This window comes from Anomalospiza imberbis, chromosome 22 (genome assembly GCF_031753505.1).
Source record: "Anomalospiza imberbis isolate Cuckoo-Finch-1a 21T00152 chromosome 22, ASM3175350v1, whole genome shotgun sequence".
NCBI classification, from domain to species: Eukaryota; Metazoa; Chordata; class Aves; order Passeriformes; family Viduidae; genus Anomalospiza; species Anomalospiza imberbis.
In genome coordinates, this window is record NC_089702.1 from 6548618 (window position 1) to 6573418 (window position 24801).

Sequence of the window (24801 nt, forward strand, 5' to 3'; positions counted from 1 at the left end):
GTCCCGGGGGCAGTGAGGGGTTAATGTCGGTACTGGGGACACTGGGCAGGGGTCCCGGGGGCAGTGAGGGGTTAATGTCGGTACTGGGGACACTGGGGAGGGGTCCCGGGGGCAGTGAGGGGGACAGGAGGGGGACAGGACCGGGACAGGACCGGGACAGGACGGGGACAGGACGGGGACAGGACCGGGACAGGACGGGGACAGGACGGGGACAGGACCGGGACAGGACCGGGACAGGACCGGGACAGGACGGGGACAGGAGGGGGACAGGGCAGGGACAGGACCGGGACAGGACGGGGACAGGACCGGGACAGGACCGGGACAGGGCAGGGACAGGGCAGGGACAGGACCGGGACAGGACGGGGACAGGACCGGGACAGGACCGGGACAGGACGGGGACAGGGCAGGGACAGGACCGGGACAGGGCAGGGACAGGACCGGGACAGGACCGGGACAGGACGGGGACAGGAGGGGGACAGGGCAGGGACAGGACGGGGACAGGACCGGGACAGGACGGGGACAGGACCGGGACAGGACCGGGACAGGAGGGGGACAGGGCAGGGACAGGACCGGGACAGAACGGGGACAGGACGGGGACAGGACCGGGACAGGACCGGGACAGGTTGTCCCCAAGCCCCGTCGTGTGCGGGGCCGAGGCCGCGGGGCCTTCCCGGCCTGCGGGGCGGGAATTGGGCCGAAAACACCGGGAAATGGGGAGGTCACGGACGGGCGGGGCGGTTTTGATGACGGGAAGCGAAACCGACGCCATTCCGTGTCCCTGGCTCTCCCGCCCGCCGCCCAAGCGCCCGCTCTGCCGTGAAATGAAGGATTTTGGCCCCAAACCCCCGGATCCCGCAACGCCCCCGAACTCCCCACGCCGCGATCCCAGGGCAAGGGCGGCCCGGGCTCGCCGCCGTGGCGCCCGCTGTGTCGGGACAGGGCCGGGCCATGTCGCGACAGGGCTCTGGGGGTTCACACAGAGCCGCCGGCCCGTGAGGACGTGTCACGCCGCCATGGCGGCTGTCGCGACACGGCCGAGGCGGCTTGCAGCATGGAACAGGGACTCAGGGAGGGAAGGGCCGCTCGTAGCCCGAGGCACCGAGGGCGAGGGGAGCCTCAGCAGTGCCCGGGGCAGCCCGGCCGGCTCTGAGGGAGCCGAACCCAACATGGCGCCGGCTCCGCCATTCGCCGCGCCGTCCCCCCAAGGGCGCAGCCCGGCCGCTGGCCCCGCCTCCCCGCGGCGCCCATTGGCCCATTTGAGACCGACCGGCGCTCTGATTGGCTCCGAGCCGCGACGCGGCTGCCGCCTCCGCGCTCGGATTGGTCAGCGCTACCATCAATCTCCGCTCCTCTCCCGCCCCACGGCGCGGCCCGCGCAGCCGGTTGGTGCGGCGCGCTGCCCGTTACCGCCACGCCCCGCCTCCCGCGCCGCATTGGCGGCGGCGCACGTCCATCACGCCGCGGCCCGCGCCGCCGCGGCCGCGCCCATACGGGGTCTCCCTGCGAGCCCGCGCGGGCGCCGATTGGCTGAGCCGCCGCCCGCCCACTCCCCCCCGCGCCCCCATTGGCCGCCGCCCCGCCGCGCTCCCCCTCCCCCACGGGGCGGGGCGCCGGGGGCGGGGCCCGCCCGCCCTCCTCTCCCCCCGCGCCGCACCGCCCTCTCTTCCCATTGGCCGCGCCGCCCGTCGCTCCGCCGCCCGCGCGGCGCCCATTGGCTGCGGGGGCGGCGGGGGCGGGGCGCGGGGCTGCGGCCGCGGCGCGCGGCCCCTCCCTCGGCAGCCCCTCGGCGGCACCGGCGGGTTCGGCCGCTCGCCCGCCCGCGCCCCCGCCCCGCCCCGCGCGCCCGGCCCGGCCCCGGCACCATGAGCGGTAAGGACGGGGCCGGGGCCGAGCGCCGCGCGGGGCCCCGGGCACACGCAGGGGCGGCGGCGCCCGCCCGCTCGGAGGGGCCAGAGGCGGCCCCGCCCCGCCGGGCCGGGCCCCGCCGGGCCGGGCCTCGCCGCGCCGCGCCGGGGGGACCTGCCGGGGGAGGGACCCGGGGGAGGGGGGAAGGCCTCGGGGGAGGGACCGGCGGCCGCGCCGGGCAGGGCTGGAGGGGAGGAGGGGGCGGCGGGGAGTGATGGGGAGGCCCCGGGAACCGGGGCTGGGGGCGGGGGGGGGCCGGCGAGATCCCGGGGGATCGGGCGCGGAGATGGCGGGGGAGGCCGTGGGGGTGGGCGGCCGCGAGCGCGGCGGCCGGGGGGCTTTCCCCCGTTCCCGGGCACGGCGCCCTGCGGGGGCGGATGCGGGAGCCGAGGGCGGGGGGTGCCGAGCGGCCGGTGGGGGCGTCCCCTCTGCGGCGCAGACCCCGGTGAGCGGCGCTGGGGGTGAGGGCAGGAGCGGCGGGCGCAGCCCCGGTGGCCGGCGGAGGATGAGGAGGCTGCTGAGCGCTGGCAGAGGAAGGACTCGGTGGGAGCGGGGCGCCCCGCGCTGGGGGGGTCGCGGGCGGGGCAGCCCCGGGCCGGGGATCCCGCGGGCCGGACCCGGGCGGGGGAATCCCGGGGCGGGAGGTGTGTGCCCCGGCCGGCGGGCGAGGCTCGGGGGAGGCCCGGGGAGCACCTCGGCGGGGGCCAGGGAGTGTCCCGAGCGGCCGGGGAGGAGCCGGGCCCTGGAGCACGGCCGGGTCCTCCCCCCCTGTCCCGCTGCCAGCTCCTCTTTGGCAGCTCCCTGCTCTCCGCAGCCCCTTCCCGGCTGCGCCAGGAGCGCACGGTGCCCCCGGAGCCGGCCCGCCGCGTCCCCTCCGGGCCCTGCCTGGCCCTCCCGAGCCTCGTGCCGCTGCCCTGCCCCAAAATGTCCCTAACCGGGGCTGTCACTTCCCTCCTGCGCAGACCAAGAGAGCACCGAGGAGATGTCGGCTGTGAAGCCCGACAAGGGCGAAGGCGACGCCAGCAGCACGAGCAGCGCCGGCGGTGGGGAGGCGCAGGTGAGTGGGGGGAGGATCGGCCCCCGCCCGGCCCCGGGGAGCCCGTGGCAAAGTCCAGGCCCGGGCCGAGCTGTTTGCTGGGCCCGGGCAAGCGTTTCGGCGCCGGCAGGAAGAGGAGGGCGAGCGCTGCCAAGCATCGCCCGTGGCTTCCCCTCCTCCCCGGCTCTCCTCGGAAACACGCAGTTCCCCTGCTCCCGGTGACACCACGGCCCCCGCTGGCCCTTCTCCAGCTCGGGGAGCCCAGGAATCACTCTCCTTCCTGGGGGGTTTGTCGTGCCTCAGGGGGATTCCCCGGCTTGGGGGTGGAGGAGCCCTCTCCTCTCTTGGCTTTCCAAGGCAGGCTCCCTCCCAAAAGGCTTTTCCGTGTGGGTTCAGGCTGTCCTGGCCTGACAGCCTCGTGCCTGGCAGTTGTATTTTTTATTTTTCCGGCTGTGGGTGGGTTTGTTCAGGAAGGAGTGTTTATCTCTTCCGAGTATGCTCCTCCCTGTTTTCTCTTCTTAAGTTTGGGGTTTTTTTTTTTTTTTTGTTTCCCCGTTGGTTTTTTTGTTTTTTTTTTTTTTTTTTTTCCCCCACTCCGGGCCTGCCTCTCGCGCCGCCTCCCACCCCCGTAACTCCTCCTCTCGTCCCCAGGAGTCACAGCCGTCCCCGCTGGCCCTGCTGGCAGCCACCTGCAGCCGCATCGAGTCTCCCAATGAGAACTCCAACAGCTCCCAGGGCCAGCAGGGCGGGAGCGGCGAGCTGGACCTGAACGCGGCCGCCGCCCAGCTCACCCAGTCGGCCAACGGCTGGCAGATCATCTCGGCAGGCTCCAGCACCCCCACGGGCTCCAAGGAGCCGGGCAGCAACGGCAGCAACGGCGGCGACGCCTCCAAGAGCCGCCCGGTCAGCACCGGGCCCTACGTGGTCACCTCGGCGTCCGGCCTGCAGAACCAGCAGGTGCTCACGGGCCTGCCGGGCGTCATCCCCAACATCCAGTACCAGGTGATCCCCCAGTTCCAGACCATCGACGGGCAGCAGCTGCAGTTCGCCACCACCCCAGCGCAGGTGAACGTGCAGCAGGATGCCTCGGGGCAGCTGCAGATCATCCCCGGCTCCAACCAGCAGATCATCACGAGCCGTGCGGGCGGCAGCAACCTCATCGCCATGCCCAACCTGCTGCAGCAGGCCGTGCCCATCCAGGGCGTGGGGCTGGCCAACAACAGCCTCTCCGGGCAGACCCAGTACGTGGCCAACGTGCCCGTGGCCCTGAACGGCAACATCACCCTGCTGCCGGTCAACAGCGTGGCCGCCAGCCTGGCCCCCACGTCCCAGACGGGCACCCTCAGCAGCTCGGGCTCGCCGGACAGCAGCTCCCAGCCGGCCACCTCGGGGGCTGCCAGCAGCTCGGGCAGCACGGCCACGTCCCAGGCCGGCTCAGGCGCCTTCTTCACCAACGCCAACAGCTACTCCACCACCACCACCACCAGTAACGTGGGCGTCATGAATTTCTCCACCAGCGCCACGGTGGGCACCAACGTGCAGGCACAGACCCCCCAGAGGGCCAGCAGTGTCCCCAGCTCGGACTCTCTGCAGACCCCGGTGTCCGGGGTGGCCCTGCAGCCGGGGCAGCAGAAGGAGGGGGATCAGAGTCAGCAGTCACAGCAGCAGCAGCAGATCCTGATCCAGCCACAGCTGGTGCAAGGAGGGCAGACAATCCAAGCCCTCCAGACCACCCCGCTGTCTGGCCAGACCTTTGCCACTCAAGCCATCTCCCAAGACACCTTGCAGAACCTGCAGCTCCAAGCCGTGCCCAACTCCGGCCCCATCATCATCCGCACGCCCACGGTGGGTCCCAACGGGCAGGTGAGCTGGCAGACCATCCAGCTGCAGAACCTGCAGGTGCAGAACCCCCAGGCGCAGACAATCACGCTGGCCCCCATGCAGGGAGTGTCGCTGGGCCAGACGGGCAGCACCAGCACCACGCTGACCCCCATCGCCTCCCTGCCCAGCGGCACCGTCACCGTCAACGCCGCCCAGCTCTCCTCCGTGCCGGGCCTCCAGACTATTAACCTCAGTGCCTTGGGAGCGTCCGGGATCCAGGTGCACCAGCTGCAGGGGCTGCCCCTGGCCATCGCCAACGCCCCCGGTGAGTGCTCGGCTCCCCGGGTCCCTTGGAGAAACGCTGGGCCCGGCTGGGCTGCGCGTGGTTGGTGTCAAATGGTGTTGGTGGCCGGGGTGGGGCTTGTGCTGGCCCTGGCGAAGGAGTGTGTTGCTAAAGGTCTTTTTTGGGGAGTTTTAAGTCTTGGAAAGAAAGGGAGGAGGTGGCTGTGGGGGGAAAGTGGAGAAGAAAGGGGACACCTGGTTTTGTGCCACTGTCCTGCCCTGGAGGAGTCTCGGGTCAGGGCTGGGCCGAGGACCCGAGTCCAGCTCGGCTCCTTGGCTGAGCCTGTGAGGAGTCACGGCCATAAAACACAGGGATTAACTGAAAAGCCCATGAAAACACACAGAGTCACGGAGCCGCGGGGAATTTCCTCACAGGGGAGGAAGAAAGGGCTCATTAAGTGTCTGGGTGCTGGCGCGGGACAGCGTGACCTCAGCGTGGCCCAGCCGGTCCCGTGGGCACAGGGCACCCTGCTCAGATGCCCAGGGATCCATCACGCGTCTCCACAGCCTGGGAAAAGCGGGATACGAGAATGTGGGAACTGAGCTGGAGCCTGCTCAGCTCCTGCCGCGGAAGGGATCGGTTCTGGGAACGCTCTCCTCTTGCTTTTCCACTGTTTTCCTTGGGATTTTTTTTTTCCGGGTTTTTTTTTTTTTTTTGTGCTCTGGCTCTGGCTAAAAGGGGCTGTTGCTGGATTTAGTCACAGCTGAGAGGCAGCAGAAAATGTTGCTCAATCCAGCCCTCGCGAGAGGCTGCTCCCCCGGGCTTGTTTTGCAGCATTATTTTGGGCTGTTGCTACAGCAGCTTGGCTCGCAGGCAAGCCACGGCTCACTCCGGCCTCGGGATTAGCCTGATCCTTGGATTTCCCCGAGCGCAGGGACCCGCGGGGGCTCCCACAAGCGGGGCTGGCACCCGGGGGGGACACGCCTGTGTGACCCGCGGGGTGTGCGGGGTCCCCTCGCTGCCATCCCCGCGCCGGGGGCGGCTCCTGCCGAGGCCGGGGCTCCTGCCCTGGGTGCTCCCGGGCTCCTTCCTTGTTTTGAAAGGCATGGGCGAGCCCAGTTCCTGTATTCGTGCCTGGCTCTGCCCTCGGAGGTGGAACAGGGAGGAGGAGGTGGAACAGGGAGGAACGTTCTAGAGACCACCCATGCAACCGCCTCCTCCTCCTCCTCTTTCTCCTCCTCCTCCTGCTCCTCTCCTTTTTTTTAGCTCAGCAGCTCTCAGCCCTTGATCCGCAGTGGAGAATTCCCCACAAGCAGCAGCAGCAGCAGCAGCAGTGGGGACTCCTGGCTCTGTCCCCAGCCCCGAGGATGTGACGCTGGCACTGTCACTGGGACACGGGGACATTTTAAAAGAAAAGCCAGAGCAGGGTTCAGAGCGTTTTTTGGGGGAGCCCCAGCTCTGTGGGATGGTCCGGGAGGCTCCTGGGATGAAATGGGGGAAGCTGTGGCCAGCACAGAGCTTCCTGGCGCCGATCCAGGGGCAGGGTTTGACTCCAGGCCGGAAGAGTTTTCCTCTGGCCGTGTCCCTCAGACGTGGCAATGGGTCCCTTTGTGTCCCCAGCCACTGCCAGCCCCTCTCCAAGGGGTGCTGAGCCCCCCCAGACCTGCGACCCTCCGGATCGGAGCTCTCCGATGGGAATTTGAGGGAGGGGTATGTTCCCAACGCTTCCCAAATCCCGGAGCATTTTCCAAGCCTCCACGTGTGCTGGAACTTTCTGCTCCAGGCAAGCAGTTGGGAAGGATTTTTGGAGCAGGAAAAGCTCCTCTGCTTCCGGGGGGAGGCAGATGGAAAACGAACCCTGGCTGGGGAGGAGACTGTGGCTGGTTTTCCTTGGATGCTGCTGAGTGTTCCGGGCTGCTGGGGAAGGAGGAGGTGGCCAGCCAGGGGTGTGGTGGCCCCAGCTGCCACCTGGGCTGGCAGCACTGCGTGTCCTGCCCCTTCCAGAGCTCAGCTTGGCCTCCTGGGGGGGTCCTGTGTCCCCTCCTGGCCCCCATGGATGGGGGGCTGTGGCTCCCAGCCCCTCGGGTCTGTCGCCAATGAGGTTTTCTCCTGTTTCTTGACAGGGGAAAAATCCCTCAGGGAGAAAACAACACCTGAAAAGGTCTTTAAAACTCGGATTTTTTTGCTCCTGGGTAGGATGCAGAGCCCAGCTCTGTGCAGGTCTGACTCGGGGTCTGTGTTAATAGGGTGGCTCAAAGGCTGTTTCTTCCTCCTCCCTGGCCAGGCTGGGAAGGAGCAGAGGCAGGGGCGGGTCTGTGGCCACCAGGGGTGGCATGTGGGCAAACAGGCCCTTCCACTGGCTCTGCCCCTGGGGAGGGCACCCCCAGAGCCAGGGAGGGGGGGATTTCCTCAGCTGGCGGCGCCCCAAAACCCTCCCGGGGCTGCTGCCAGCACTGCCCACGTGGGCGGGCACCAGGTGAGGCAGGGACGGGGTCTGGGGCTCAGGTGGGCGCTGCGACACCTCAGTGGGGTCTGAGAGCCACCTCAGTGTCCCCCCAGCCCGCCCAGGGAGGAGACATCCTGTGTGAGCGGGACGATGGTGGGGGTTTTGTGACATCGGGGTTTCTCTTCCTCTTTTGCCGTGGGGAGGAGGAGAGGGGCTGTTCTGAGCTCAGTGTCCTTAGAGTGGCTCTGTCCCCGTGTCCTTGTCCCTGGCAGAGCCCTGCTGTCTCCACGTCCCTGTCCCAGCCCTACCTGGCTGAGGAATGTGCTGGGTGAACAGGTGACCACCAGAGAGGTCAGCACTGGAATTAAACCCCCTTGTTTTGGGGGCACTCAAGGGTTATCCCTCGTTTTGGGATGTTTGATTCCAGGGCTGGATGGAGCCGTTGGGTGGCATTGGGATTTCCTGGGCAGCACGAGCTCCCTTGCAGCTCCTTGGATGGGGGATGTGGGGGAATCGAGCAGAGGGACCGTCCCTGGTGGGTGCAGGAGCCCTTGGCAATGTGTGCCACAAACCCCTCCCCGCTCCCTCTTCATCCTTCCAGGGCCCTTCCCGGAGCCGGGCCGGTGGCACAAAGCCCTGATTGTGTCCTGTTTGCTGGTTTTTAAGGGCAGCTTTGTAGCAGGGCCTGGATGAGGCATCCACATGGCCTCGAGTGTGGCGGGGAGGGGAGAAGGGAGCCGAGCCCCGGCCGGACGGGCGGCCCTTGTTTGTCTCACGGCAGCCGTGACATCACGGCACAAACCAGGGTATTGTGAAACTTCCTGCCCTGAATCCCAGCCAGGCTGGACTTTACATCCCCTCTGGATTCCTGGGCTGACCTCCGTCCGTGTCGTTCCCTGGGGACTGACACGAACCCCCCGAGACCCCAGGGTTCTCTCGGGAAGAAGGGCAGTGATCCCGGCAGAGCCTGTGTCGTGGCGGCTTTGTCCGGGTGAGGTTGTGCCCCACACAGAGTCCCCGTGGGGGTCACCCTGTGGGTGTCCTGGGCTCCATGGGGCAGCCCTGCTCCTCCTCCTCCTCCTTTTCCTCTCCCTGCTGCTGCTCCGGGCCAGGCTCAGCGGGGCTGGGAAGGGCTGGCGGCCGTGCCGGTCGGACGGGTCGGGTGCGCGGCACCCACCCCGTGACGCCTCCCGGGAGAGGTCCCAGCTCCAGACCCGTCTGCCAGGCCCTGATCTGCCTCTCCCTTTTATCTGGGCCAGCCCCAGCCCTGCTGGAGCCCCGTCCTTATCACCCCACACAGGAGACGCGTCCTGGCTCCCGGCTTTGGGGGAGTTCCCGCATGGCTCCTTTCCAGAGCGTCTGCTCCCACCTTAGCACGGCTGGCAGCGTCCAGACGGCTCCTCATCCCCTCCCGCCCCATGCCAGGATGCCTGGGTTAGATCCTGGGGGTGATACAGGCATCAGTTCCTCCTTGGGATTAAAAACTTGGGATTTGTGGCTCAGGAAAGCATCCCACTCTTGATTGCTGTGAGGGAGAGGTTCGGGTGAGGTGGGAGGTGCCTGCTGAGGTTCCCCACCTTGGGAATTGCCCTTCCCTGTCTCAGCCAGGCATTTTCCTCCATCCACAGCCCTCACACAGGGATTTCTGCCTGGATGGCAGGGGCGCTTTGGTGGGACCTGCCTGTGCTGCTCGGGGTGCTTTCACCCCAGCCAAGGCAGGACCAGAGGCTTCCTCACGGTTTTGTGACAATTCAGGCGGGAATTTGGAGGGCAAAGGGGCTCTGGCTGTCAGTCTGCAGCAAGACAGAGGCATTTGGCAAATCCTGGGGGATCCAGGGATCTGGCAAAGTGGATGATGAGGCGATTCCCTGCCTCAGCTCTGTCCCCTTTTACAGCCCACCTCACTCACTCCATCGGCTCCATCCCCGTTTATCCCCTCTCCAAAGGAAGTGTCGCTCATCCTGATGCACAGAAACTCCAGCCATTACAGGAGCTGCCCAAGGAGTGGCTTCTGGAGTCATCAGAGTCCAAACTAAAGCCCAATTACTCACTGGGCTGCAGGCTTCCAGCCTGCCCCATCCCCTGGTTCCCTCTCCATGGCCCCGATCTCCAAGGAATTGCTGAGCCAGAGCTTGGCTCATTTACGTGGATGAGCTCCTGGTGCAGATTAACTCGTTTTGCAAATCAGGGAGGGAATCAGATGGGGAAAAAACCAAGGGGACATCGTTCCAAAGCCACTTTGTCCCTTTGTGCAGCTCTTTGGTGTGTCTGGAGCAGCTGGGGTTTGTTCTGGGCAGGGCAGAGTGACCCCAAAAACCGGTCAGGAAACGGGGAGAGCTTGAGTTGTGAGCTAGAAAATGTGGATTTTGGAGATATTTTTCAGGAACACACCCTGAGAGGCTGGGGCTGCGTGTCCCCAGGTTTTGCTTTTCTTTCCTTTCACCTGAAAACTTCCTGGTGCCTGGCAGCCGCGTCGTGCCTGGTGCCAGCTCTCCCCCCCTCACCCTCTGCCCAGGCACGGCTGCCAGAGGTGCAGAGTTTGCACAATCAGCCCTGGTTTGTTGGTTTTGGGTTTTATTTCCAGCTCTTCCCCTAAAAATGAACACGGGGTCTGTTCCCCTGCCTGAGGTTGGCCAGGGTGGGTGTGAGAGCGGCTCTCTCCTCCCCGCCGGGCATTTCTCACCTCCTGGTAGTTTGCTAAATAAAGCTAACAAACCCCAGCTTCTTCCTGCACAAGGAACACCTTGTCTGCAGAGAATGCCCAAGCCAAGATTCCGGGGTTTTGGGTTTTTCAGTGGGACACCAGAAACTGCCCCGTTCCTGGGGGGTCTCAGAGGTCACTGGCAGAGCCGGGCCAGGGGCAGCTCCCCTCTCCTGCCTTCCCAAAATCTCTCTTTCTCCCCAGACTTCTTCCAAGGTTTAAACCTCCTCTTGCTCTATTAATAATACATTTTTCTAGGGCTCTGCTGACCCGAGTGTGGAGCCTCCAGGGAAGCTTTAGTCGTAGCAGGGACGTGTATTAGCAGGGATAATCAACGTGAATTATCCTCTCTGCCCACTTTTGCCCTGAACCTGTCCTGTCCCAGAGATTTCAGAGCTCCTGCTTGGGGTGGGATGATCCCTGCAGGTCCAGGATCTGCTGCCCTGGATTTATACCTCGCTGAGAGGCGGCCACACATCTCAGCAGCAGGATTTGGTTTTGTTCCCCCAGCGCCAAAAGGCCAGAAAACGCCGCGCAGGCTTTTGCCTCTTGGAGGATTGAAGCCATTCCAAGGCATCCTGACAGGATTCTCCCCTCCCTGGTGTATTTTTGGGGAAAGAACTTGTGTTTGGGCTTTTTTGGGGGAGAGTTGTGTTTTCTCTTGGCTTTTTTTTTTTTTTAATTGTTTTTCCCCCCCCCAGCAGCTCTTCCCATCCGGGGAAATCTCTAATCGTGGCTGGAGCACAAAGCTGTTGGTGCTGGCTTAGGAAGCTTAAAAACCCCTCCCAGGCTCCCTCCGTGCGGGGCTGTGACTGCAGACACGTCACGGGAGCTGCAGGGAGGGACTGGGAAGCTCCTGAAATCCTCAGCTTGGCAGGGAGCTCGGGAATGTGGCACCGAGGGCCGGGCTTCAAATCGCGTCACCTTTGGAGGGGACAGATTCCTTCTCCAGGCCAGGCTGGGACGGCATTCCCCTGCTCCCAGGGGTGAGGGGCAGAGCCCAGGGCTTGGTCCCAGGCTGGATGAAGGGACATTCCTCGGGACACCTGGGGTTATGTGCCAGCTGACAGCCCCGGTGCCATCCCGGCTGCCCCTGCCCAGGCTCTGCTCCGGGGGGGTGCTTGGAGCTCTGGGTGTCCTCGACAGGCCAGCGCTGCCTTTCCCAGGGAATCTGGATCCCTGTGGGCAGCAAACCTCGCCCCAGTCTGCTCCAGCCTCTTCTCCCAGGTGACAGGGCACGGGCAATCAGCCTCAGGCTGCGCTAGGAAGCTTCAGCTTGGATTTTAGGGAAGATTTCTTCACTTTCCTGGTGGCTCCCTGTCCCTCCGTGGAGCTTTGCCCAGGCACCACTGACGCCTGCTGGCACCGGCACTACCAGGGACTGGGGAGGTTGTTCCTGCCAGGAATCCTTCCTCATTCCCAGCACTGCCTCTGAGTTGTGAAACTCCCTCCTGGCACCTCCAGGAGTGCCCAGCCTGCGCCTCACGGGGGATTTGAAATTTGTCCTTCTCCAACCCCCCGCCCCCGGCTCCTGCCTCGGAGCTCCTACGTGGAAAACCGGGATTGTAAAGGAAATTTCCCTGCTTGGCCGAGGTGCTGGTCTCAGCAGGGCTTCCCAGAAGGATCGTGGGCGGGGGTTTGGGAATGCCAGCTTTGGAAAGTGCAGAGGGGGACGCAGGGAGTGACCAGCAGCCCCAGGACACCCCCACTGGCCTTCCTGTTGCCTCATCCTCGCTGGAGCTGCTGGAAACAGCACCAGGAAAAGCCCCAGATCGGTTTTTTGGGAATAATTCCTGCCTGGAGCTTCATTTTCCAGCCTTGGGAGAGCATCCCTGGAATGAGATAAAACCCCAGGTGTGCTTGTCTCAAACCTGCCACACTCGGGGCACAGAAGTCAGATTCCTTGTGAGGAAATTGCTGGGGAAAAGGTGAATTTGTCTCAAACCTGCCACGTTCAGGCGACAGCATGTCCTTCCTGTGAGGAAATTGGTGTGAAAAAGGCAGATTTGGGGCTGGAATCACAGCCCCTGGAAATAAATTAAAGACCTGGACCAAAATGGGGGAAATGTGGGAGGTCCGGGGCTGGGGAGGGCAGGGAGAGCCCCAGGCTGGGGAATGTCGGGAAAGCCGAGGGAAAAGGGTGGGATTCACACAGAGGAGACCCTCCTTCCCAGGTGAGGAGCCTGCTGTGACCTCCTGCATTCCTTGCCTTGCAGGTGAGCACGGGGCCCAGCTGGGGCTGCACGGCGGCAGCGGGGACGGGCTGGGCGACGAGAGCGCGGCCGTGGAGGAGGGGGAGACCAGCCCCGACCCCCAGCCCCAGCAGGGCCGGAAAACGCGGAGGGAAGCCTGCACCTGTCCCTACTGCAAGGAAGGAGAGGGCAGGTGAGGCTGCTGCCCACGGGTGTGGCACCAGGAGCGCCCCGGCACCCCGCAGAGGGCCTCGTTTTATGGAATTATTTGGGCTGGAAAGGGTCCCTCAGATCATCGGGTCCAGCTGTTCCCCCAGCCCTGGCAATGCCGCCCCGAGTGCCGTGGCCACGTGGCCACCTGGGCACCCCCAGGTCCTTTCCCAGCTTTCCAGCCCCAGTTCCCCGTGCCTGGAGTGTGCCGCGGGGCTGTTGTGACCCGAGGGCAGGACCTGGCTCTCGGCCCAGCAGAACCTCACCCCAAACCCATCGATCCCATGGGGCCACCAACCCTAATCCAGCAGATCCCAGGCTGCACCACCCGAAATCCCCTCGGGTTTAACCCTTCCCTTCTTGCAGGAGCTCTGGGGATCCAGGGAAAAAAAAGCAGCACATCTGCCACGTGCCGGGCTGCGGGAAGGTGTACGGGAAGACCTCGCACCTGCGGGCGCACCTGCGGTGGCACACGGGGGAGAGGCCCTTCATCTGCACCTGGGTGCTGTGCGGGAAGCGCTTCACCCGCTCCGACGAGCTGCAGCGGCACAAGCGCACGCACACAGGTGGGGCCGGGCTCCCAGGAGGCTGGGAATTCTTTGGGATGGCCGCTCTGGCGCGTGGGGATCCCCGCACCTGAAATTCCAACGTCCTGCAGCGTTGGCCTGGAGCTCTTGGGGCTGAGAGCCCTCCAGAGCCTGAGCATTCTCGTGGGGAGGAGCCTTTTCCCAAAATTCCAGTGCCCTGGAGCGCTGGACTTCGCTCCAGGCTCTGACCCCCTCTCAAGGGCGGGACCCTCTTCCCCGATCCCAACCTCTTCCCCCATCCCGCCCCGTTCCCGGCGTCCCTCACGCCCCTCTCCCGTTGCCGCAGGAGAGAAGAAGTTCGCCTGCCCGGAGTGCCCCAAACGCTTCATGCGCAGCGACCACCTCTCCAAGCACATCAAGACCCACCAGAACAAGAAGGGAGGCGCCAACCAACGTGGCCATGAACGTCTCGGCCGTCCCCATGGACACGGCGGCCTCGGGCGAGGGCAACGGCGGCGCCACGCCCTCGGCCCTCATCGCCACCAACATGGTGGCCATGGAGGCCATCTGCCCCGAGGGCATCGCCCGCCTGGCCAGCAGTGGCATCAACGTCATGCAGGTGGCCGACCTGCAGTCCATCAACATCAGCGGCAACGGCTTCTGAGCCCGCGGCCAGCACGGGGACGGCGACGGAGCCGCCGGCGTCGGCACCTCCAGCACTACCCCAGCCCGGCACCGCTGCCACCTCCACTCGAAGGCCAGAGCTATATATATATATTTTTTAATTTTGGCTTGATTCTTTTTTTTTTTTTTCCTCCCCCCCCCCTTTTTTTTTTTTTTGTCCGTTTTTCCTCCCCCCGCCCCTCCTCTGCCTCCCCACCCGAGGTCCCTTGGCGTCATCATGCCTTGGTCCTTTTAGCAAAAAAAAAACAAAAAAAAAACAAAAAAACAAAAAAAAAAGACAAATACCAACAAAACAACACCAAAAAAAAAAACCACAAACACAAAAAAAAAAACAAAAAAGCAAAAAAAAAGTCCAAAAAAAAAAAGAAGAGAAAAGATTCTATATTATTATTATATATATAAAAATATAAAATGTGTTCGTTTGAGAGAGGAGAGATGTTGCTGTGACCATGGCGTGGTCCCTTTGATGCCTTATCCTGGAGCAGGTCGGCCCCTCTGGGGCGTGTGGGACGATGCCCGAGCTCTCCCTCCCCGCCCGATCCCATTTCCCACCAGAATTCCCCAATCCCCTCCCCGGGCTGTCGGACGCTTTGCTCCGAGGTGACTCTGTCATTCCTTCGGCATTCTCGGGGAGATCCCGCTGGATTTTTCACCCTTGGACTCCCACTGCCCTCCCCTGCCTTGGCAGGTGTTGTTTTTATTATTTTTTTTTCTCGGATCTTGGTTTTTTCCAGCCGTTTTCTTGGCGAGGCTCCCCGCCCCGTGGGAGTGGAGCTGCTCCATGGGAAGGTCGTGGACAGAGGGGCTGGGACGCAGCCCTGGGGGGACAACTGGAGCCTCCTCGAGGGGGGAAAAGTTGATTTTTTTTTTAATTACAGCCAGCGTTGGAATTAATAATAATAATAATAGAAATAATCGGGGAAAAAGGAGAATCTGCAGAGCTCAGCCGGTCTGGAGCGAGGGGGAAGCACCGCAGGGACACTCGAGGGTTTTGCTGTGGCACCAACAAAAAAAAAAAAAGAAAAAAAAAGGGTGCTGGAAATAGGGACAGCTTGGGAAAAAAAAAAAAACCCAAAAAGGGTTTTCCAGGATCCTGCTCTTCCCGCTGTGGGAGGGCTCGGTCCTTTCCGTTCTTCCTCCCACACCCTCCTCTTCCTGCCCCAGGCACCTCCTGGGTTCCGTCCCCAAACGGGGCTGCGGCGGGGGGGATCCCCAGAAGGGGAAATCTGGGATTGTTCCCAAGCAGCAGCTTTGGCCTGGAATGACCCCGGGCTGTGGAGCCGAGGAGGAGGAGGAGGAGGGGATGAAGCTGACTGAGAGCTTCCCCACTCCCATTTTGGGGTCGGGGCCTGACCCCCTCTCTCTGGGGGGTGCAGAGGGGGAGGCCCCCTGGGATCGAGGCCGATCCATGAATCCCTCCTGCCCCGAGCCATTCATCCCTCCTGCCCCGGGCGTTCATCCCTCCTGCCCCGAGTGTTCATCCCTCCTGCCCCAAGCCATTCATCCCTCTGCCCCGGGCGTTCATCCCTCCTGCCCCGGGCGTTCATCCCTCCTGCCCGGGGTGTTCATCCCTCCTGCCCCGGGCGTTCATCCCTCCTGCCCCGGGCGTTCATCCCTCCTGCCCCGAGCGTTCATCCCTCCTGCCCCGAGCGTTCATCCCTCCTGCCCCGAGTGTTCATCCCTCCTGCCCCGAGTGTTCGTCCCTCCTGCCCCGGGCGTTCATCCCTCCTGCCCCGAGCCATTCATCCCTCCTGCCCGGGGTGTTCATCCCTCCTGCCCCGAGCCATTCATCCCCTCCTGCCCGGGGTGTTCATCCCACTTGCCCCGGGTGTTCATCCCAGTTGCCCCGGGTGTTCATCCCTCCTGCCCCGAGCCATTCATCCCTCCTGCCCCGGGCGTTCATCCCACCTCTCCCAGGCATTCATCCCTCCTGCCCCGAGTGTTCATCCCTCCTGCCCCGGGCGTTCATCCCTCCTGCCCCGAGCCATTCATCCCTCCTGCCCCGAGCATTCATCCCTCCTGCCCCAGTGTTCATCCCAGTTGCCCCGGGCGTTCATCCCTCCTGCCCCGGGCGTTCATCCCACCTCTCCCAGGCATTCATCCCTCCTGCCCCAGGCGTTCATCCCAGTTGCCCCGGGCGTTCATCCCACCTCTCCCAGGCATTCATCCCTCCTGCCCCCGGCATTCATCCCTCCTGCCCCAGGCGTTCATCCCACCTCTCCCAGGCATTCATCCCGCCTGCCCCAGGCGTTCATCCCAGTTGCCCCGGGTGTTCATCCCAGTTGCCCCAGGCATTCATCCCTCCTGCCCCGGGCCCTTTGGGCGGTTCCTCCCAGTGCTTCCCACCCTTCTCGTGCTCCCCTTTCCCGGGGAGAAGCTCCGGCCGAGCCGAGACCACGGGGCAGGCGCCAGGAAGGTGCCGTAGTCCCTCGGGACAGCCTCTGCCGTAGTCCCTCGGGACAGCCTCTGGAGCAGAGCTGACCCTGCTGCTGCCCCATCTCCATCCCCGGGCTTTGCCCCGCTTGGGAGCTCCGGGCGCCAGCGGGAATCTTGTTTTGATTTGGGTTTTATTTTTTTCTTTTTCTTTTTCTTTTTTTTTTGGCAAAAAACCCGCAAAAGAAAAAAGGAAAGGCAGCAGAAGCTCCCCGGGGAGGGGGCGTAGGGCCCGGCCCCCCTAGCCCCCCCGGCTCTCTCTCTCGATATCTATTTTTGCATTTGTATATTTTTATATAGGAAACTTTAAGCATTTGTATTTTAATAACCCTGTGAAGCACTATGAGCTCCCCCCGCCCCCAACCCCCCCCAGCCCAAAACCCACAAAGGATTGGGACAAAAAACAGGAGGTTTCTTAATTTAATGCTCAATTTGGTGATTTTACCCCCGCCCCGAGCCCAGCTCTGTCCCCAGAGGGGATCAAGTGCCAAACCCGATCCCGGACCCGGTGTTGGGATGTCCCCGGCGTGTCCCCTGCCGGGGATGGCCCCGGTGTCCCTTCCCCACGGATCGTCCCCGAAGGAGCTTGGCTTTCCTATGGAAACGCAGCCGCGAGGGAGGGGGGCACCCCAGGGACCCGCGGGGGTCTCTGCTCAGAGCCTGGGCTGCTCCCCTGCGGTTTTCTGGGGGGGAACAGAGCATTTTTTGGGGGGGGTCCACACCACCAGCGCTGCTCCCGGTGCCGGGGGTGGGGGACAGCTGGATCCCACCACCCCCACTTTGGCTCTGTTGGCACCGGGGTCCCCACCCTGCTCCTGGCACCCCCCCCCCCAGCAGCCCCCAAATCCCCCCCCAGCCATTCCCGGGACACAAAACACAAACGTGCCTTGACAAGGGGGGTGACAGGCTGGGGATGAGCCCCCCCTGCTCCGCTCCTGCCCCCCACACCCCACAGAGGGTCTGGGGGGGGCTCTGGGGGCTGTCCCCGAGGCTGCCCCCATCTCCCAGCTTTAATCCACTGTCACCCCTTCATTCCGGGGGGCCGGGGCCGGTTCTCTATGCAGCGGGGGGGTCCTGGGGGGTCCAGCCCCCCCAAACTGGCAATAATTCTCTCCCTGTTTGATCTCGTCCCGTCTCTGTTGTTTTAATTTGGGGAAGGGGAGGGGAGGGGGGTTGGTTTTTACAAATCCGGTGGCTGATGTTATAAACCTCCCCCCCCAAAGGTGATTTTTTTTTTGGGGGGGGGGGGAGGAGGGTGGTGGATGATTTTTTGTTTTTTTTGGGTCCCAAAGTGCTATTTTTTTGTACAAAAAGACTTAGATGAAACTGTTAGTTTTGGGGGGCTCCTTTGTAAATGGGGAACGACGAGTTCTTTTTGTAATAAACACGAGTCGCTGGCGTTGTCTGGAAGTCTGCGGGGGGGGTCCCTTGGGGGGCACGGCCGCTTTTTGGGGGGTGGCAGGGGTGCGGTCGGTGCCAGAGGGGCACCAGCGGGGATAGGGGACACTGAGCTCCGTTTGGGTGACGCAGGGCAGGGGGCCAGGCCTGGCTGCCCCCCCCCACCCCAGACACCCCGGCTCTCTCCTCCCTGATGCGGGGGCAGCACCTTCCTCCTCCTCCTCCTCCTCCTTTTCTTCCTCCTCCTGCTCCTGCTCAGCTCCTCTTCCCACCGGCCCCGCGGAGGCTCCCATGGGGCGCCCAGGTGGGTGCTGGGGGGGCGCAGCCGGGGCTGGGGGGGGCCTTTCAGGGGGGGTTAAAAGCCCCCCACTGGTGCGAGCGTGTCCCCCCCCCAGGCCCCCAAAACCTGACCTGCGTGTCCTACAAGCACCCGAGCGTGCGGGGCGCGCTGGGGGACGCGGGGGGCGCGGCGGCCGGCGCCGTTCGCTGCCCCCCCGGGCAGTGCTGCGTCGGCATCTGGAACCGCAGCCACGCTCTGGTGCAGGGTGAGACCCCCGGGGTCCGGGCAGGGCGAGAGGGGGGCTGCGGTCTGAGCCTGCCCCGGGCGGGGATGGGGAGGATGGAGGGGTCTGGTCCTGCCCCAGGGGGATTTTGGGGTAGGATGGAGGGGTTTGGTCCTACTCCGGGGGGGTTTTGGGGTAGGATGGAGAGACTGGTCCTGCCCCGGGAGGATTTTGGGGTAGGATGGAGAGATTGGTCCTGCCCTGGGATGATTTTGGGGTAGGATTGAGGGGTTGATATTGCCCCGGGAGGATTTTGGGGTAGGATGGAGAGGTTGGTCCTGCCCCGGGGGGATTTTGGGGTAGGATTGAGGGGTTGATATTGCCCCGGGAGGATTTTGGGGTAGGATGGAGGGGTTTGGTCCTGCCCCGGGGGGATTTTGGGGTAGGATGGAGAGATTGGTCCTGCCCTGGGATGATTTTGGGGTAGGATTGAGGGGTTGATATTGCCCCGGGAGGATTTTGGGGTAGGATGGAGAGGTTTGGTCCTGCCCCGGGGGGATTTTGGCGGGACAGAAGGAGCTGGGGCAGGATTGAGGGCTTTGGTCCTGCCCTGGGGGGGCTTGGGGAGGCAAAAGGGGTCTGATCCAGGCCGGGGGGCAGGGAGCGGGGGCTGATCCTAGCCGGAGCCTTTGGGGAGGTTCTGGTCCCTCCCCAGCGGCTGCGCTTGGCCTTGGCCTTGAGCAGCGGCTGCAGCGGCGCTGGGGAGGAGCAGCTGCGGGGGGGACCCGCACAGGGGGTCCCACTTGTCCCCTCCCGGCCACCCAGCACCCCGGGGTGACCGTGCCGCTGTCCCCAGGCTGCTGGGGAGGCCGGGGCGACGCCTGTCCCTCGGCCACCTGCGCCCCCAGCCCCGCGGGACACCCGGGCAGCTCCGTGCTGCTGTGCCTGTGCCACGGCCACCTCTGCAACGGCAACGCCACGGGGACAGCGGCGGCGACAGGCACGGCCGGGGGGGCCCCGCCAGGGCCCAGGTACGGGGCCCGGCGCGTTTGGGGGGCACTCGGCCATGAGGACACACAGGGGACCCACGGGGGATCCTGAGACATTCGGGGGACCCGGGGTGGGGGGGCTGGGGGGACCCGGGACTCACGGGGGACTGGGGGAGCCATAGGATGCCCTAAAGTGTCCCCCACCACCCCCCGGACACCCGGGGGGCCAGGGGGGCTCCGTGTCACCGCAGTCTCTGTCCCCAGTGCCCGGCCGGGGGGGGTCCGCGGGGACCCTGTGGCTGCTGGGTGCCAGCCCCCTCCTCATCCTCCTCATCTGCCTGGGCGTCCTCGGTAGGGACGGGGGGACCCCCGCGCACAGCCTCTCCCTACCCGATGTCCCCTGGGGGTCCCCAAATGCCACGGCTCTGGTGCTCCCGGAGTGAGGGTCTCCCGGGGTGGAGGTGGGGGGGTCCCCAAGTTTTGTGTCACCCTGTCCCTGGGGCGGGGGGGTCCCTGGTGTCCTTGTGACCCCCTGGGGTGGGGTGTCCCGGGTGGGGTGTCCCCAGTGTCCCGGGCATCCCGGGATGCCACATTCCCCTGCCTGGCGAGGGGGGGCTGTTGGTCCCTGGTGTCCCCAGGTCCCGTGTCCCTGATTTGGGGGGGTCCTGTGGGGGGGGGTCCCCGGATGGGGGTGTCCCTGGTGTCCCCCATCCAGGACTGCGCTGGACAAGGGCCCGCACAGGGCAGCCACCGCGGGGGGGGCGGAGAATCGGGGTCCCCCCGGAGCCCCCCAGCCCGGACCTGCCTGCGCTGCACTTCCTGCAGGTGCGGGGCACCCGCGGGGCGAGGGGCACCCACGGGGTGAGAGAGACCCACGGGGTGAGGGACACCCACGGGGAGACACCCATGGGGTGAGGGACACCCATGGGGTGACCCCATGGGGTGAGGGACACCCGCGGGGCGAGGGACACCCACGGGGCAAGGGACACCCACGGGGCAAGGGACACCCACGGGGGGACACCCGCGGGGCAAGGGACACCCATGGGACAAGGGACACCCACGGGGGGACACCCACGGGGTGAGGGACACCCACGGGGTGAGGGACACCCAACGGGGGCATCCAAGTAGGAGTGCAGGGAAAGAGGCGATGCTGGGAGGGTGCCCCCATATGGGGAGGGGACGTGGGGACACGCACGGCAGAGGGGACATCAGTCCGGGGCGGCGGGCGGGCACGACAGCGCTGAGGGTGCCCGGGGACCCCCAGAGGTGGCCGGACAGGAGGGTGTCCCTGCGCTGGGGTGCCGCGGGGCTGGGGACGCTCGGTGCCAGCTGCGTCCCCTGTCGCCCGCCGTGTCGCCGCGGGGCAGGTGCTGCAGTCGGGGCGCTTCTCGGCCGTGTGGCGGGGCACGCTGCGCCAGCGGCCCGTGGCCATCAAGGCGTTCGCGGCCGGGGCCGGCCGGAGGTTCGCGGCCGAACGCGCCGTGCACGCGCTGCCGCTGATGGAGCACGAGAACGTGGCCAGGCTGCTGGACACCAGGGCGGCCGCGCCCCGCGCCCGCGGGGGGCTCCTGGTGCTGCAGCTCTACCCGGCCGTGGGTCACCTCGGGGGGGCTCGCTGTGACAGGAGTTCGGGGGATGGGGGGTACCAGGGGTGGTGTGACAGGAGTTTGGGGGGCTGAGGGGCTCGGGGGGTACCAGGGGTGGTGTGACAGGAGTTTGGGGGGCTGAGGGGCTCGGGGGGTACCAGGGGTGGTGTGACAGGAGTTTGGGGGGCTCGGGGGGTACCAAGGGGGTACCAGGGACTGGGTGTGACAGGAGTTTGGGGGGCTGAGGGGCTCGGGGGGTACCAGGGGTGGTGTAACAGGAGTTCGGGGGGCTCGGGGGGTACCAGGGGTGCTGTGACAGGAGTTCGGGGGGCTCAGAGGGTACCAGGGGTGGGTGTAACAGGAGTTTGGGTGGCTTGGAGGGTACCAGGGGTGGTGTAACAGGAGTTTGGGGAGCTGAGGGGCTCGGGGGGGTACCAAGGGTGGATGTGACAGGAGTTTGGGGGCTGAGGGTCTCGGGGGGTACCAGGGGTGCTGTGACAGGAGTTCGGGGGGCTCGGGGGGTACCAGGGGTGGTGTGACAGGAGTTTGGGGGGATGGGGGGTACCAGGGGTGCTGTGACAGGAGTTCGGGGGGCTCGGGGGGCTCAGGGGGGTACCAGGGGTGGTGTGACAGGAGTTTGGGGGGCTCGGGGGGCTCGGGGGGTACCAGGGGTGGGTGTAACAGGAGTTTGGGGGGATGGGGGGTACCAGGGGTGGTGTAACAGGAGTTTGGGTGGCTTGGAGGGTACCAGGGGTGGTGTGACAGGAGTTTGGGGGGATGGGGGGTACCAGGGGTGGTATAACAGTAGTTTGGGGGGCTCAGAGGGTACCGGGGGTGGGTGTAACAGGAGTTTGGGGGCTCGGGGGGCTCAGGGGGGTACCAGGGGTGGTGTGACAGGAGTTTGGGGGCTCGGGGGGTACCAAGGGTGGGTGTAACAGGAGTTCGGGGGGCTCAGAGGGTACCAAGGGTGGGTGTAACAGGGGTTCGGGGGGCTGAGGGGCTCGGGGGGTACCAGGGGTGGTGTGACAGGAGTTTGGGGGGCTCAGAGGGTACCAAGGGTGGGTGTAACAGGAGTTCGGGGGGCTCAGAGGGTACCAAGGGTGGGTGTAACAGGGGTTCGGGGGGCTCGGGGGGTACGGGAGTAACAGGGGCTCGGGGGGCTTTGGGGTAACGGGGTTTTGGGGGGCTCGGGGGTGTGGAAGGGGTTGAGGGGGCTCGAGGGGTGTGTGGGACAGGCGGGGATGGGGGCCTGGTGGGGGGAGACGTGTGGGACACGCCTGGGGGGCACCGCACGTGCCCAGCCGCGTCCCTCGCGTGTCGCCAGGGCTCCCTGCGCCACTTCCTGGGGCAGCACGTGGGGACGTGGGCCGGCAGCGTGCGCCTGGCGCTGTCCCTGGCGCGCGGCCTGGCCTTCCTGCACCAGGAGCTGTGGCGTGACGGTGAGGGTGGCACCCGGTGTCCCCTGCCCTGTGCCCCCGCTCCGGGCTCTGCCCCGGGCTCGCCGTGCCCGGTGCCCGCCGTGACCCCGCGGTGCCCGCAGGGCTGTACAAGCCCAGCGTGGTGCACCGGGACCTGAGCAGCCAGAACGTGCTGGTGCGGGAGGATGGCACCTGCGCCATCGGCGACTTCGGGCTGGCGCTGGCGCTGCCGCCGCGCGCCCAGGACAGCGCCGGCAGCCGGCACGCCGTGACCATCCGCAAGGTGACACGGGTGCCCTGGGGTGGCAAGGGGAGGGGACGGCCCCGGGTTGGGGACGGCGCCCCGGATGTCACTGGCAGCGTGGGCTGTGGCTGCCAGCTGAGCCCGGGGCGCGAGCCTGGCACGGGGGGCTGGTGGCCCCGGTGGCCCGGTTGCCCCGGTGGACCTTGTTGCCCCGGTGGACCTTGTTGCCTCGGTGGTCCCAGTGGCTGTGATAGCCCCGGTGGCCCTGATAGCCCTGGTGGCCCCGGTGGCCCCGGTTGCCCTGGTGGTCCTGGTTGCCCTGGTGGCCCCGGTTGCCCTGGTGCTCCTGGTGGCCCCGGTGGCCCCACAGCCCCCAGCTCAGGGCCCGGTCGGGCGCAGGCGGGCACCCAGCGGTACCTAGCACCCGAGATCCTGGACGAGAGCCTGGACCTGCGGGCCTGGGGCCGGGCGCTGCGCCAGGCCGACGTCTACGCGCTGGCGCTGCTGCTCTGGGAGATCCTGTCCCGCTGCCAGGCCCTGAGCCCCGGTGAGCCCCCGGGGTCCCCCCTGCCTGGGCTGGGCTGCCCGCGGCGCCCCGGCCCCGCTGAGCCCCGGCCGCTCCGCAGGAGCCCCGGTGCCGCCGTTCCGGCTGGCGTACGAGGCCGAGCTGGGCTCCAGCCCCACCGGGGATCAGCTCCGGCGCTTGGCCGCGGACGAGAGGCGGCGGCCGCTGATCCCCCCGGCCTGGCACTGCGCCCCCCAGGTCAGAGCCCCGGGCAGGGGCGACCCGCGGGGGTCCTGGGGGAGGCAGGGGGTCCGAGGGGGGGACCCTGCCTGGGTGCGCAGGGGTGTCTGGGGTGCCCAGGGGTGTCTGGGGTGCCCAGGGGTATTTGGGGTGCCCAGGGGTGTCTGGGGTGCCCAGGGGTATTTGGGGTGCCCAGAGGTATTTGGGGTGCCCAGGGGAGTTTGGGGTGCCCAGGGGTGTCTGGGGTGCCCAGGGGTATTTGGGGTGCCCAGGGGTATTTGGGGTGCCCAGGGGTGTCTGGGGTGCCCAGGGGAGTTTGGGGCACCCAGGGGAGTTTGGGGCACCCACGGCGACCCACCTGCCCAAGGATGCTGAGGGTACCCGGGGTGCCCCTGCCCGTGTTTTGGGGTGTCACCCCGGGGGTCCCCAGAGGGTCTCCGGGGGTGCGGGGTGACTCAGGACACCCGGGGGGGAGGGGGGGGTCTCTGCCTGGGTGTTTGGGGGTGTCGGTGCCCGGGGGTCCCCTCCCCGCTGTGCTGAGGGCACCGGGGGCTGTCCCCGTTCGGGGCTGACATCCTCGGGTGTTTCCCCCGCCCGGGGAAGTTCCCGCTGAGCCCGAGGGGGTCCCGCAGCCCGGGGGGGCCCTGCCGGAGCTGCTGGAGGATTGCTGGGACCCGGACCCCGAGGCGCGGCTCTCGGCCGAGCGGGCGCTGCAGCGGCTCCAGCGCTTGGCCGCGGGGCCCGCACCGGCCCCGGGGGACCCCGGCCCGGGGGCCGCCCCCCGCCAGGTGCGTGCGGGGAAACTGAGGCACGGGGCAGGCAGGGGGGCACCGGGAACCCACCGCGGACTTGCGGGGAAACTGAGGCACGGAGCAGGCAGGGGCGCACCGGGAACCCACCGGGGACCCACCGGGGACTTGCGGGGAAACTGAGGCCCGGGACAGGCAAGGGAGGGACCAGGAACCGGGTGGGAGGAGCCAGGCCCAGACCCCGCCCCCAGCTAAGCCCCGCCCCCGCTTCCTGCCGGGAGGGGCCGCGGCCGGAGCGAAGGTGGGAGCGAAGTCCCAGGACCCCAAACCCCAAATCCCCCCTGCACCCCAAACCCCTCCGACTCCCCCACAGCCCCCCGGCCGCCGGGCGCGATCCAGTCCCCCTGACTCAGTTTCCTCTGGGTGCCGGCGGGGTCCCCTCAGCAGCGGGGGGTTTGGGGGGGTCCCCGCTCACCCCCCGTGCGCCCCTCCCCAGGTCCTGGAGTCTCCCACCATGTGGAACCCTGGTGCAGGTACAGGGGGACACCCAAAACTGGGGGGGCCGCCTTGACCCCCCCCTCCCCCCCCCCGGGGCCAGACCCCCCCCCCTCAATCTCCTCTTTTCTTCCCCCCCCCAGGACAGGCGCCCCCCCACAACCCCGTGTACCCCCCGAACCCCCACGTACCCCCCCCAGGTCCCACCCCCCAACCCCGTGTACCCCCCGCCCGCGGCGCCCCCCAACCCGCTGGGGGGGCCAGGGCAGCCCCCGTACCCCGCGGGGCCCCCCCTGGCCCCCTCGGGCCCCCCCTTGGGCCCCCTCCCGCCGCAGCCCCCCCCCACCCGGGGATGCTCCCCCACCCTGGGGTGCTCCCCCACCCGGGGGTGCTCCCCTCGTTCCCCCCCACGCTGGACAAGAAGGCGGCGAAGAAG

The 24801-nt window shown here is 66.3% G+C and overlaps 2 protein-coding genes across 2 annotated transcripts; both read left to right on the forward strand.

Annotated features, from left to right (window-relative positions):
- Positions 1–998: 998 nt before the first annotated feature.
- On the forward strand, positions 999–13874 carry SP1 (Sp1 transcription factor). The gene is given in 7 exon segments (XM_068212464.1): positions 999–1869; positions 2868–2962; positions 3593–5087; positions 12409–12577; positions 12961–13160; positions 13468–13565; positions 13567–13874. Coding segments are annotated over 7 exon segments (3132 nt in total). The 5' UTR covers positions 999–1013; the 3' UTR covers positions 13786–13874.
- Positions 13875–17737: 3863 nt separating this feature from the next.
- AMHR2 (anti-Mullerian hormone receptor type 2) lies at positions 17738–24449 on the forward strand. The gene is made up of 12 exons (XM_068212470.1): positions 17738–17940; positions 18032–18181; positions 18996–19153; positions 19380–19479; positions 19844–19953; positions 20496–20720; positions 22039–22153; positions 22255–22415; positions 22776–22923; positions 23003–23139; positions 23754–23909; positions 24367–24449. The coding sequence occupies exons 1-12, from the start codon at positions 17928–17930 to the stop codon at positions 24439–24441; spliced, it is 1548 nt and encodes a 515-aa protein (XP_068068571.1). The 5' UTR covers positions 17738–17927; the 3' UTR covers positions 24442–24449.
- The last annotated feature ends 352 nt before the right edge of the window (positions 24450–24801 follow it).

What these genes read in the sequence shown, in the direction of transcription:
- AMHR2 (XM_068212470.1), top strand. An exon ending in CAGCCACGCTCTGGTGCAGG is followed by an intron (nt 18,182 to 18,995) that starts GTGAGACCCCCG and finishes CGCTGTCCCCAG; the next exon opens with GCTGCTGGGGAGGCCGGGGC. An exon ending in CCTGGCACTGCGCCCCCCAG is followed by an intron (nt 23,140 to 23,753) that starts GTCAGAGCCCCG and finishes GGGGTCCCGCAG; the next exon opens with CCCGGGGGGGCCCTGCCGGA.